We start from the raw sequence: 13202 nt of genomic DNA, 5'->3' as shown, positions 1-13202 counted from the left end.
ATCCTAAGAAAAAAAACATACAAAATATAGAAAAAAGAATCATCCAAAATAATAAAAAGAATCATTTGAAATTTAGAAAAAAGAAACATAAACAACTAGTTAAAAGAATCATTCAAAATCAAATAGGAGAGGAGAAGAAAAAGAGCCGTAAGGTGACCGGCGACGACATCTTGGACAGTGTTGCGTGTACGGTGGGAGACTCGTGGTGGCGCGTTGCAAGGAGGAAGCCACGGAGGTCGGGCATTGCGAGTGGAGGACTCGCCATAGATCAGAGTAGTTGATTGCACATCCCGAATGGGGGACCGGCGGTGGCTGCGTCGCAATGGGACAGTGGGCGACGGCGTCGACGAAAGAAGGACGGCGACGGAACGCGTGAAAGAGGCCGGCAGCGCGACGAAAGATGCGATGGTGGTCGATAGACAGCGGCGTCGAAAATACGTGGAGACGGCAGGTTTGACGAGAGAGAAATTTGACTGTTTCCGAATGAATGAAAAAAGATTAATTTTTTATGGATTGTTTTTATTGTGTATTATAAATGTGATTAGGATAAATGAAGAAAGAATTTTTTTTGAATTTTGAATTTTAATTTTAAATTTTATTTATTTATAAAATTTAAATAATAATATAGTTGGGTTATGTTGGCTTGTAGTAGAGTTGTTTTCTATATTTTTTCTTCAAAAATTTAAGTTAATAAATAAAAATATGTACATAAATAATTATATTTTATAAATATCAGAATTACATTATTTTACATATTCAATAACGTAGTTTAGGATAGGTAACTAGCTCATAAGTGTGCATGTACTCTCTGGCACTTGGTCAACACATTCAACAACAATCAATGCCCATAGATTCATTATTCTTGCTTACTTACTTTTATTACAAGCTACTTTAGATTTCATTCTTTATGCATCCATGGTTTTAATTAGCATTGGTATGCTATATATTGGTTACATATGAACCATCTTTAATTGGATCTCAAGCAATTCACATAAGGAATATCAATGCATGGAATTCATTTAACTATTTTGAGAATAAAAGTAGCGACAATAACGTGTATTTGTGACTACATATCTAATTTTCTAAAATTAGTGTTGTTAAAACCGGACCGAACTGGCTAGTTTGACTGAAAAACCAATAAATCGGATCCTAAATCGATTCAGTCCGCTAAATAAATCGAACAAAATAGAGAATCGGTATGAATCGATCAAATCCGAAGTGAATCGGTGAAAACCGGTCAAATTTAATAAAACCAATTCAACCGAACCGCTAAAAATTAAAATTTGTCAAAATGAGTGGAGTGGGTTTTGAACACCTGTTCTCAATGAAAAAAGAGCAAGTCATAACAATCAGGCTATTACAATTTTAATTAATACATTTACAAATATATATATATATATATATATATATATATATATATATATATTTTTATCAAATAATTTACTTCTATTTAATTTATTTTAATTTTAATTATAAACTCACTTATTTTTAAATTAATTATATTTTTATTAACAACAATTATAAATTCATTTATTTTTTTTATAATTATATAATATCTATTAATATTATTTTTTAATAAATACTTATAGTATATAATAGTATAATAGATATAAATTTATTAATAAATTATTAAAATTTGAAAATAATTATTATTTTAATATAAAAACAAAATAAAATATTTATGATAGAATAAAATTAACAGAATACTTATTATTCTTGTTTCATATTATTTTAGAATAACTGGATATTTTTAAAATGTTAGTAAAAATATGTATTTTAAATTTTAATTTTAAATTTTTGACTATTTTTTATTTTTTATTTACATAAGACCGGGTTAATCAATTCAACCAATAATCCACTAGTTGAACCAATAATCCAGTAACTTGATCGGTTTAATTATCGGTTCAATTCTGACAACTATGTCTAAAATTATTATTTTATTGCTCGTCGACTTAATTAGGCATCTTTAAATATACGCATCCTTTTCATGTTACCAATATATGTATGCATGCATCGTATATGCACAATTACTTTGCTTGATTTGGATCCCTTCTAGGGTGTATGTACATAGTTGGGCAAAGAGGTGAGGCTAATTAATTAAATTGGCCGAAGAATTGTTCCTTAATTAATCTCAGGTACTTTTAATCATGATATTCTACTAATATGATATGATCATGATGTGCCTAACTTTCTAAGAGAATTATTACACTAATATAGTGAAACCACTAATATTGTGCCACGTGTGATGCTAAACCCTATTTAATTTGGAGCGTTTTATGGCTTGACTTAAGTAGTGGACATTGAATTGAAAAGAAAATGCCAATGCAACGATCGAGTTTGGGATAAATCACTTTCATATGAGTTGGTTCATTTTGTAACTACCAGTTTGATGACCAAGTCCCATGAAACGAAACATACTTTTTATGTTAGAAAAGAATGGAATTAACACCAAGGATTTTAAGTTGAAGCAGTCTTTGTTTATTTGAGTTACCGTAAAAATTCAGACACGTTTCTTTAATCTCGTGCCGAAAACACCGCACTCTCCATCACGTGCCACACACCCTCTCTCTCTCTCTCTATATATATATATAGACACACATTTTCTGATAGATCTTCAAGCTTCTTCATTCATCTCTCTTGTCTTTGAAATAAAGTTGTGAATAATATATATAATGACAAGTGCAAGAGTGTTATTGAAGGATGAACTTGACATTGTGATTCCAACCATAAGGAACCTCGACTTCCTCGAGATGTGGAGGCCGTTCTTCCAGCCATACCATCTCATCATCGTTCAAGATGGTGACCCTTCAAAGACCATTAAGGTACCTGATGGATTCGACTATGAGCTATATAACCGCAATGACATCAACAGAATCTTGGGTCCCAAGGCTTCTTGCATCTCCTTCAAGGATTCTGCTTGTCGTTGCTTCGGTTACATGGTCTCCAAGAAGAAGTATATCTACACCATTGATGATGATTGCTTTGTAAGTACTACTTTCATCAATATCATCATAAAAGACAGAATCGTTACATAATTTGATATATTTGACTGAACTGTCTAACATAATACATGTCAATATCTTAACTATTATTTGCCATACTAACTAACTAGAAGATATCTTTTAAACTTTGTGAATTGTAGATCTTGTTAGAATATTGTTATATCTTGTTATGGATTTTACAGGCTGTTAGAAACAGTATGCTGTTTTGTTCCTATGTAACATGTGATTTGAAACTCTGACATTGGTTGTGTAATGACAAGCTTAATTTGTCTACAATGTTATTCTTATATTATTATTGTTATCCTTGTCTTTTATGTGTTTCACACTTTCACTACTCTATCTCCTTAACCAGTGTAAATAAATAAACAAAACAGTAACATAATTTAAGATTGAAACATCTGCTGTTCAGTTTTCACATTGGTTTTGTTTTATGTGTATTCATCAATCTTTGGTATCCTAAAGGTTGCAACTGATCCAAGTGGAGCAAAGATTAATGCACTTGCACAGCATATACAGAACCTTCTGTGTCCATCAACACCTTACTTCTTCAACACTCTGTATGAGCCTTACAGAGAAGGTGCAGATTTCGTTCGAGGCTACCCTTTCAGTCTTCGAGAAGGAGTTCCTACTGCTGTTTCTCATGGACTTTGGCTTAACATCCCAGACTATGATGCACCAACTCAGCTTGTGAAGCCTCTTGAGAGGAACACTAGGTTAGTATGTAGTACTAATAGTCTAATAGTACTTTCAATTTCACAAGAAGGTGTGATTGGCAGAATGTTTTATAATTCTGAGAATCGCACACCTTCTGTGTTAATTTCTTACTATGATTTCTGAAGTGTGAGAGTATTGTGATTAAGGTATGTGGATGCTATTATGACGATTCCAAAAGGGACATTGTTTCCAATGTGTGGAATGAACTTGGCATTTGACCGTGACCTTATTGGACCAGCAATGTACTTTGGTCTCATGGGTGATGGCCAGCCAATAGGTCGCTACGACGACATGTGGGCTGGCTGGTGCTGCAAGGTTAGATATATAATCATTCATGTATTTTTTTTTTTTCTGTAAGTAGGGGGTGTACATGACTCGGTCCAATTTGAATATCCGGTTCGGTTCGAATGTTTGGCCCGGCCCCGAACTCTTTAGGGGCTATTATAGTATGATTTCATTGGGTCTAGGGTTGGATAAGGGTCTCAAAAATAAACTCGGTCATTATTTTGGGTCGGGTCCGTGTCATGGCTCGGGTCACTCGAAGTCGACCCGGTGGCCCGGTCATCATACACAATTAATATTTTGTGTTATTAGTGATGGATGATGACTATTTTTATGTGGAATTTAAGTATTGTGAATCTTAATATTTTGTATTATTAGTTATTATAAGACTATAAGTTAATGTTTTATATTTAAAATGCATAAGATTTTAGACTAATGCATAATATTGTGTTATTTGTATTGATTTAAATATTTGGAGTTATTAGACAATATTAGTATTGATTATGGTTATGCTTTAATTTTAGAGAAGAATTGGTTCTTGTTATATTTTTCTAAGTGAATTTTACCATGTCAAATAATGGTTGGAGTTTTAGAAATTTGGATATTTTCACATGCTAGCTTATAAGAAGGTATCAAAGTAATGTAATTTAACGGCCTGGTTTTCACCCAGTTTTTACCCGGTATAATCGTGACCCGAAAATGTATAGGTTTCATCGGGTCTAGAGCCGAGTTCGGATCTAATAAATAAGTCCGGTATATATTTCGGGTCGGGTCTATATCACATCAAACCCGGTTTTCACCCGGACTATGCACAAGGTTAAATTTTTGTAAGAAATGATTTATGTGTGTAAATTATACTGATTTATGTGTGCATACGTGTATATAGATACTGATTAAACATCTTGTAAACTTACTAAGATGATTTTGAGCCTAATTACTAAGATGATATGATTGTTTCAGGTAATATGTGATCACTTGGGATTAGGAATCAAGACTGGTCTGCCCTATATATATCACAGCAAGGCAAGTAATCCATTTGTAAACCTTAGGAAAGAGTACAAAGGAATATTCTGGCAAGAAGACATTATTCCATTCTTCCAAAATGTTGTTCTTTCAAAAGAAGCCACCACTGTTCAGAAGTGTTATGTTGAGCTAGCAAAGCTAGTGAAGGATAAACTCTCCAAAGTTGATCCTTACTTTGACAAGCTCGCTGAAGCCATGGTCACTTGGATTGAAGCTTGGGACGATCTTAACCCCCCTGCAAAATCAAATGCCAATGGCAAAGCATGAAGCAGTTATATATGTATGTTGGTGTAATTTATGTTGTTATGTTCAACTTGAAGCATTGGTAGGTGTAATTTGATTTAGTTACTTCCTTCCTTGAGTTTTAGATACAATAAAGTACAAGAGTGTTAGAATCATAGGGCATTGCTTTGTTTTGATTTTTTGTCTGATGGGGTAGAACATTGAGTTTCATGCGAAATAAATTGTTATAGGAAGGATATTCATGTATTTGTATTATGTCTTGTTGTTAGTTACTGATTACAGATCAATAGTAGAATGAAGTTTTCATTTCAGTGTAAAAGAAAATTCCTCTTTTGTTATGTCAGTTAAGTCTTAAAGTAGTCTCTGAAGTTGCATTCGAGTTTTAAAGTGATTTTAAAGTTAATAGTTACTCAATTTTATCTTCGAACTTGCACTCTAAGACTCATACTAGTTCCTAATACGCTTTCCGTTCATCAGAACACTGAAACGATGTCGTTTTATATTTATTACTCAATTTTATTCTCGAACTTAAACTCCAGGACTCGTACAGTTATACTAGTCCCTAATGCGCTTTCCGTTCAACCCGAGTCTCTTCCCCTTCTCTTTTCCTTTCTTTCTGTTGCCGCTTCTCGCCAGCTTCCGTCACGGCACGGTACAGCGACGCGCCACACAACCCCCTTCCTCAACCTAGTTTGTCACACTCTTGTCTCCTCTATATTTGTCTGGCTCTCCCTCTTCTCTTGTCTCCTCTCTCTCTCCCTCTGTCTTTTTTATCCTAAAACTAATTCCTCTATTAGGTTATTTTGTTTTTTTCATATATAACCAATCATCAATTTCTACAGATGACTAACTAAATATTCTCATTATTAATCAATATATACCATTTCAACAAATTCAATTCAAAGTCATCCTTCTATTTAAACCACAAAATCTATTTATCAAGTTTAAAATCTTATACAATCAGTATAAAATCTGTTACAGTAAAAAAAATTGAAAAAAAAAAAACCCATACAAGAGAAAAGACAGAGAGAAAAGACTAAGTTGGAAAGGGGGACGAGCAGCATGGCATCATGAAGGGAAGCCGGTGAGAGGGCAGTGGCAGAGGTCTCGGGTTGGAGAAGGGAGAGGAAAAGGGAAAAGGAAAGGATTGGGAAAAGGAAGGAAAAGGGGAAGGGAAAGAGCTTCAAATTGAAAAAGGAGAAGGAGAAGGAAAAGAGAAAGGACCTCAGGTTGGGAAAGGATACTTGGAAGAAAAGGGGAAGCGTGCTTTTTATTTTTTATTTTTTTTAATAAATACAAAACGATATCGTTTTCAATGTTCTGATGAACAGAGAGCGCCTTAAGAACTAGTATGAGTTCCAAAGTATTAGTTCGAGGATAAAAGTAAATAACTATTAATTTCAATTACTATTTTGAGGTTCGAATGTAATTTCAAAGACTATTTTTGAGGCTCAATTCATTCTTATGTGTATGTTTCTTGTGATTTATCATTCTAAAATCAACCAGCATTGATATTCATATGAACTTCTTTTAATCAACTTTGCTCTAACATATTCTAATATTCACATGTTAATGCAGAATTTTTAACGGTCGAGTTACCCGCTTCCTAGCCATATGTAATAATTGGAAATTGAGTGAACAATGATAAGAATATCTTTTGTGCACTAGAGTTAAAATAACATGGAGTTTATAACAGTAACATGTCTATAGTTCACGTGACTAAATAAACATGTCGTACGTTAATTATATTATTTGTACTCACTTTTATTTTGTAGTTCCTTAACCGAAAGATGTCTTTAATCTTTACTATTGAAATAGTGTGAATTTATACAATGTTTAAAAAAATGTGTCAACTTGATGAATAAAAATGAAGCAAGTACACGAAAAAGTTTGCTTGATATATTGGTAGCTGGCTAGGAGTTGGAAGTTTACGAGAATGGTCCACAATTAGAAGTTGTCATTGCACCTTCAGAGCCGTGATTTTTGGTTTTTATTCATAGACATTATCTTCTGATAATCAGAAACTTTGTTCTTTTCTTTCTACTGTCCAAACCAATTATTCCATTTTAGTAGTAATTGAAGTTATTGGAACATTTTTCACTGTTTCTGGCTTTCTCTGCCTCTGGAAGTTCCAACTTTTATGGTTCTTGGTTCAAGACTTAGAGAAAAAAATTGAGAAATGAGAGGTGACGTGTGTTACAAGTTTTAAGGAACTAATATCTGAAAAAATATTTTATAAAAAGAGAAATACAAATTTAGTGAGAAACATTGAATTTAATTTTAATTACACGTACATCTAATTACGTGACACCACATCAGCAAAAATAATTACTTTGCACATTGACTGTATGAATAGTTATCCAAAAAAACGGATAAGATTGCATGACTGTGTAAAATGTTTTGTGTAAAATGTTTTACATTGTCAGTGCATCAAAAATAAACTCGAGAAACATTATCCTACAATACAATTTCCCATTTTCAATACGTAATTCAATATCATGCAGTCATGCAGAGTGAAACAAACAGAGAAAGAAAGAAAAAGAAAAAATAAATAAATAAAAACACCACTCTCTAGACCTCTCTAATGTACTCTCACTTTGCCTATAAATTCTACAAAATTTGGTGACAACAAATGAGCTTCCATTAGTAAACAAAGATGAAGCCCAATAAAGGACCCCATTTTTGAGCTAGGTTGTGATGTTATTTTCTTCTACCTTCTGCTTCTTAGTTTTAGATTCTTCATTGTCTTCCTGGTTGAGAACTCCATTAATTGCAGCTTCCCCCAACAGAGAAACATGCTTACTAGTAATTTGACGACCTGCCCTAACTTTAGGACCCCAATGCTTTTCGGGATTCGGAAGAAAGCGTGCAACCTTCTTAGCTTGTGCCTTGCTAAGAGATGCCACTGCTCTAGCAAAATTAGCCTATAAGGCAAACAATATAGAGGTTTTAGAGTCTGCTTCAGTAAATAACTTGTATAAATGTTATATGGAAAAAACTTCATGAGAAGAAAAACTTGAAATGGAAAATATACCTGAAGAACAGGTTCCTTTGCAAGTATGACAGTTCCTGCTTGATCTGCTGGTTGAGCTTTTACAGGATGATTTTTTACCTATCCGCGAAACATAATCAGTGACTGTAACTAACAGACTATCGATGGAAAAAGAAACGAAACATTATAAACTCTTACCCAACAGCGCATGATATCCCAAATAACATCCATGGGTGCATCTGATTTGAGTCCCAGTGGATTAACATGTGTTCCGGATATGCGGTAGCCAGCGTTGATCACCGCAGATCGGAAAATAACTGCAGATGGAGAAGTGCATTTAAGTGTAGCACAGAGATTGTGCAGACTTAGAAACAAGGGTACATCAGGCAACTCCTGAAATAACATTTGTTTAATATCAGCATAACCGAAATGCATGTGATAAGTTAATGGTATATTGGTATGAAAAGAACAGACAGTGCAAAGACAAACCTCCGATATTGTAGTAAGCAGCGCAGATATACGATCATAAGCAGGATAACTGCTCTTCATTGATTTCACGTCCGCAAGCATAGAAGTCACCCATTCTTGGTCATGGATTGGAGCAGACCATATAGGTCCACCCATATTGAATTTCTTCCCACAATAAGTGCATTCTTGAGGAACAACAGGACCATAGCCAGGCAGATATCTGACACTATTATTCTGAAAAATGAGGGGAAAAGGGCTACTCAACATCATTGCATTTTGCAAGTATAATCATAGTAAAGCAATACGTTTCATCATAAACCACATCTGACATCTCCCTACACTAGAGGTTTGGCACCTTTAAGACATGAGATAAACATAGATGTAAATGCAGGAAAACATAAGGTTCATCTTCATAGTTTTCAGTTAGGAATGTTATCTTATATTTATTGGTGTCAGCAATAACCATTTCAAGAACAAAAGAGTGATGGATCAAACCTGTAGACATTGAAGAACTTGTCTACTTAACATACAAAAAGACCAGCACTGATAAAGATACGGTAGAGAAGTGATGATTCGGGATTAATTATTTCATTTTTCAAGCAACATGTACTTCCTATGGTACATGTGCCATGCTTTTAATTGATAGGCTTTGGAAGTATCAGCAAGAGATCAAACCATGATATGTATATACCTTGGCAATGGTCCTCCCAATGGGCTGTAGGTGGAAAGAATCACAGCCAGTGCACTGATAAACATATGAAAGCTTCAGGGGAGTGTTTTTCATTGCACTTGCAGAACTGCAGCCAATAATTTCATATTTCAGTAGGCAGCAAAGACAGTGAAGAACTGTTATACTTGTAAAAGCATCACTTCTAAATGGCTCCAGAAAGTTTTCAGTACAATTATAGCAGAAAAAAAAAAGTTGTAGAAGGATTTACGTATATATGCGAACAAAAACGCGAACATAGAAGTCTATCTGTACAGATAGCACAGGAACAATGTATCTCTTGTAACGATTAGCATGACTCTGCATAAAATGGAGAGAAAAGGATCATATGCCTATACTAAATAAACAAATTTACAGATATTTAGTTGCTATAAAATCCAACACATTATGCTAATCTATTTAGTTGGTTAATGCTGTATGCTTGGCACAAAACATCTAGGCCTCTAAATTAAAGCAAAACAACACCCTAATTAACATAAACAAACTATTAAGTTACTGTACGAATTTCAGTTTTATTAACAAGTTCCTAAGGGCATCAGTTAAGGAAACAAGGAAAGGAAACTATTCTGTTCATTTTATATATAGCAAACCATAATTTGATATAACTAACAACAATAATTAATCCTCAGAAGTTCCATGATGTATAACCCTTATGTGTTTGCAAGCAATCATGGGTTACTGCCTGGAACCTTCCGTGAATGTTAAAGTTCCTATCCAAGTGAAGGCAAAAGAATAGCATCATTGTTATCTTACATTTCTCAAATTCAACTAGTTTTTATCAAGCCACCTCTCAATTCCTTCTTACTTAAACAATAAATTATAGACATACCTCAATGGAAGCGAGAAGGATTCTCAAAGCCATTTCATGGCAATATTTTCCTCTCAGCGGATACGAACCATATCTGGTATGAATAGCATTTTTAAGAAGTCAGTCCACAACTCAAGTTATTGTTGAATAAAGATCACAACAAATAAAAGTATTAACATTACTTCGAATAGCAGACCTCCCCATTTCCCCCACAGAGCACTGCCATATCTGTTGCTGTACACATCAGCATACCTCCATCAGCAACAGATTGAACTGCTGAATCCAGGAACACGGAAGGTGAACCATAAGGATCAAGATCAACCTGGAAAAAAAGAAAAGAACACATCAACCCCATGAAAAATAGTTAAAGTAATAAAGGATATAAAAAATGACTTGCATGGGACAGAATAGCAGATCATGCATTCATTTCTTAATAATCACAACTGGTGATCTGGATCAGTAAGGGTCACCAATTAAAAGTCTTCTCCTTGTGTCTAAAGGTCAACCTAGGCATGTAACAACATCATCTACTCACCACGTCGAACTCTTTGGGGTGGGTTAGCATATATACACGAGCATCAGCGAGATGAGACTCAACTTTTGAACACGCTACTGAACCATTAAATTTGATGTTCCTTCTGCAAGCGTCAACAGAAGCTGCTCAAGCAAAAATTCGGACTTAGTTGTCAACAGCATAAGCTTAATGATGCATACAAATAAGTAATCGCTTAAAAGGAAAGGGCAATATAATAAATTGTTTAGATCAGAAAAAGTCAAAAGTGACAAACTAACAATATATGCACTGTCAACACAGAAAGCTAGATCTTTCATGTTTTCGATAAATAAAACAAATCTGGTAGAGAATATTCTAAGACTTCAATTTTTTTCTATAATGCAAAATCCTTGAATCACCTTGATCGTTGTCCAGAGCAACCACCTGACCAATTCCTTCCACTTCACGAGCATACCTAAGGGCCCTTAATCCAGAAGCAGACAATGCCTGAATATATAAACGCATTAAACACAACACATGAGTTCCATAATGCATTGAAGAGGAAATTATCCAATAGCAATTAAATGTACAATGGCAAATGATGATGCCTGTACCAAATGAATTATGTAAATGGAACACAAACTTAAAAAACAATCTATAACCTCTAGAACTCTTGGTGGCTTCAGTTCCCTCTGAACTTTTCCATCTGCATTACTCATTGACTCCCCTTCCCCGTTGCATTCTTCAGAGCTCTTGACTTGCTCCTCTGCTGTGTTGCACGGTTCATCAAGAGCCATTCCATTCCCATCTTCACATTCGCCATTATCTCTACAATCTTCAGGTGGAGATGCATGAGGGACATCCTCCTTGGCAGGTTCAGAAGCATCACTTTCAGATACTTTTGGAGCTCTTTTAGCTTTCTTGGGCAAATTTGCTTCATGTTCTTCCTTACGTTTGGATATAAAAGTTCTCAAAACAGCAATTGACATATCCCTGTTATTAACCTAATATGATAAATAAGAATGATAAGTAGCGTTCACCAATCACCACCAACACACTCTAACAAAAATCAAGCACATAAAATGCACCAAAAATAGATAAAATTCAAACTTGATAAATTCAGATGATATGCAATGAACTGTGACATCAATAAACAAACATTAAACAATCCATAACCACAAAATAACGCAACTTTGCCATTTGCCAATAATACTCAACTACCCAAGTTCCGAAATTTGGTTTTTCTCTGCTCTATGACCATTTTCTATTGGTAATTTCTACAAACACCTAAGCTCCAACCCAGAAATGTATCCAAATCCCAGAGCAAATTCATCACAAGCATGAAACTTTGAACCTGGAGAAGCATCAAAGAAGAAGAAAGGAGAGATTTTTGGGACCTGGGCTTTGTTATAGAAAACTTCATTCTGTTTGTGCATGAGAATCTCAGCTTCTCCTTCCTTTACGATCTTGAATTCACTGAGATCGGCCATTGCTGAGAGAATAAGAAGAGCAACACACTGTAGCGGTTTTCCTGAGAGTTAGAGCTTCTGTAACTGCAACTCAATCGTGTCTATATTTATATGCACGCTGGAAACAGAAAAAGAAAAAGGAAAAGAAAAATGGCCACTGCAAACCCTATTGGTTTATCTTAATTAATTTTCAAAGTTCTCAATGTCCGCAAATTCAATGGAGATCTGTTTTGTCTAATTTATTTTTTTTTATTTTTATTATGCATATTTTTTTGATGTCGTGAACATTTAAATTTATTTTAGTATTTAATTGAAATTATAATAAGCAATAAAATTGAGTCAAATAATAAGCATGTTTGACAAAATAGTAAATAATTAAATACTAAGTTAATACAGCATACTTTAAAAACAAGGTGCCATCTACTGTAAAGATGCATCTTTACAGATTTTTGTCTTTTGTGGTAAAAAAGCGTGTCACTAAAGAGTGTTACTTAAAGAGAAAGTGTTACTCTTAATCGTTAATTTGGCTTTGATACCAATTTTTACCATTTCTCGATGTATATTGTGATTTCATTTTTATAGTTTTCAATCTTGTTTTAGTTTATAATATTCTTTTTTGCATGGATTATTGTATATAAAATCTTTTATCTGTTTGTCTTTTTCTTTAATATAATTTCTCAAATCCTCAAAAACTTCTTTTATTTCTACACTTTCTGTTGTTTCTAAATACCTTCTTAATTTTTCGACTTCATTCTCCATTTTTTCTTTCAACAGTTTTAATTCTTTTAAGTCATAATATGGTTTTCCAGGCATTTATAAATTTTTTAAATTTAATTCCAACTTGTTTATATTTATTCTTATTTCTATCCTTTTTATTATAAGGTCATCAATTTCGATCTGAAGGTTATTTAATTCCCTTTTATACTCTTTTATTTTACTTTTTAATTTTTCCGCCCTTTTTCTTTTTATTTTATTTTCTGG

At 33.8% G+C, this 13202-nt stretch overlaps 2 protein-coding genes across 2 annotated transcripts; one reads left to right on the top strand and one right to left on the bottom strand.

Annotated features, from left to right (window-relative positions):
- Positions 1-2450: 2450 nt before the first annotated feature.
- Positions 2451-5588, top strand: LOC112744629 (UDP-arabinopyranose mutase 1). The gene is made up of 4 exons (XM_025794304.2): positions 2451-2984; positions 3465-3715; positions 3863-4031; positions 4959-5588. The coding sequence occupies exons 1-4, from the start codon at positions 2673-2675 to the stop codon at positions 5286-5288; spliced, it is 1062 nt and encodes a 353-aa protein (XP_025650089.1). The 5' UTR covers positions 2451-2672; the 3' UTR covers positions 5289-5588.
- A 2032-nt stretch (positions 5589-7620) lies between these two features.
- LOC112744627 (tRNA (guanine(26)-N(2))-dimethyltransferase 2) lies at positions 7621-12477 on the bottom strand. The gene is made up of 12 exons (XM_025794302.3): positions 12150-12477; positions 11415-11756; positions 11172-11259; positions 10795-10916; positions 10442-10581; positions 10281-10353; positions 9663-9751; positions 9416-9521; positions 8746-8958; positions 8455-8649; positions 8299-8376; positions 7621-8188 (listed from the first exon to the last, which is right to left on the bottom strand). The coding sequence occupies exons 1-12, from the start codon at positions 12240-12242 to the stop codon at positions 7952-7954; spliced, it is 1776 nt and encodes a 591-aa protein (XP_025650087.1). The 5' UTR covers positions 12243-12477; the 3' UTR covers positions 7621-7951.
- Between the last annotated feature and the right edge of the window lie 725 nt (positions 12478-13202).

This window comes from Arachis hypogaea, chromosome 14, assembly GCF_003086295.3.
Source record: "Arachis hypogaea cultivar Tifrunner chromosome 14, arahy.Tifrunner.gnm2.J5K5, whole genome shotgun sequence".
NCBI classification, from domain to species: Eukaryota; Viridiplantae; Streptophyta; class Magnoliopsida; order Fabales; family Fabaceae; genus Arachis; species Arachis hypogaea.
The sequence above is the reverse complement of the archived record's forward strand: the minus strand, read 5'-3'. Positions and strand labels throughout refer to the sequence as shown.

What these genes read in the sequence shown, in the direction of transcription:
- LOC112744629 (XM_025794304.2), top strand. Translation starts at nt 2,673, where the DNA reads ATGACAAGTGCAAGAGTGTTATTGAAGGATGAACTTGACATTGTGATT. An exon ending in CCATTGATGATGATTGCTTT is followed by an intron (nt 2,985 to 3,464) that starts GTAAGTACTACT and finishes GGTATCCTAAAG; the next exon opens with GTTGCAACTGATCCAAGTGG. An exon ending in CCTCTTGAGAGGAACACTAG is followed by an intron (nt 3,716 to 3,862) that starts GTTAGTATGTAG and finishes ATTGTGATTAAG; the next exon opens with GTATGTGGATGCTATTATGA.
- LOC112744627 (XM_025794302.3), bottom strand. Translation starts at nt 12,242, where the DNA reads ATGGCCGATCTCAGTGAATTCAAGATCGTAAAGGAAGGAGAAGCTGAG. An exon ending in TGCTCTGGACAACGATCAAG is followed by an intron (nt 10,917 to 11,171) that starts GTGATTCAAGGA and finishes TTGCTTGAGCAG; the next exon opens with CTTCTGTTGACGCTTGCAGA. An exon ending in CAAAGGAACCTGTTCTTCAG is followed by an intron (nt 8,189 to 8,298) that starts GTATATTTTCCA and finishes TTTGCCTTATAG; the next exon opens with GCTAATTTTGCTAGAGCAGT.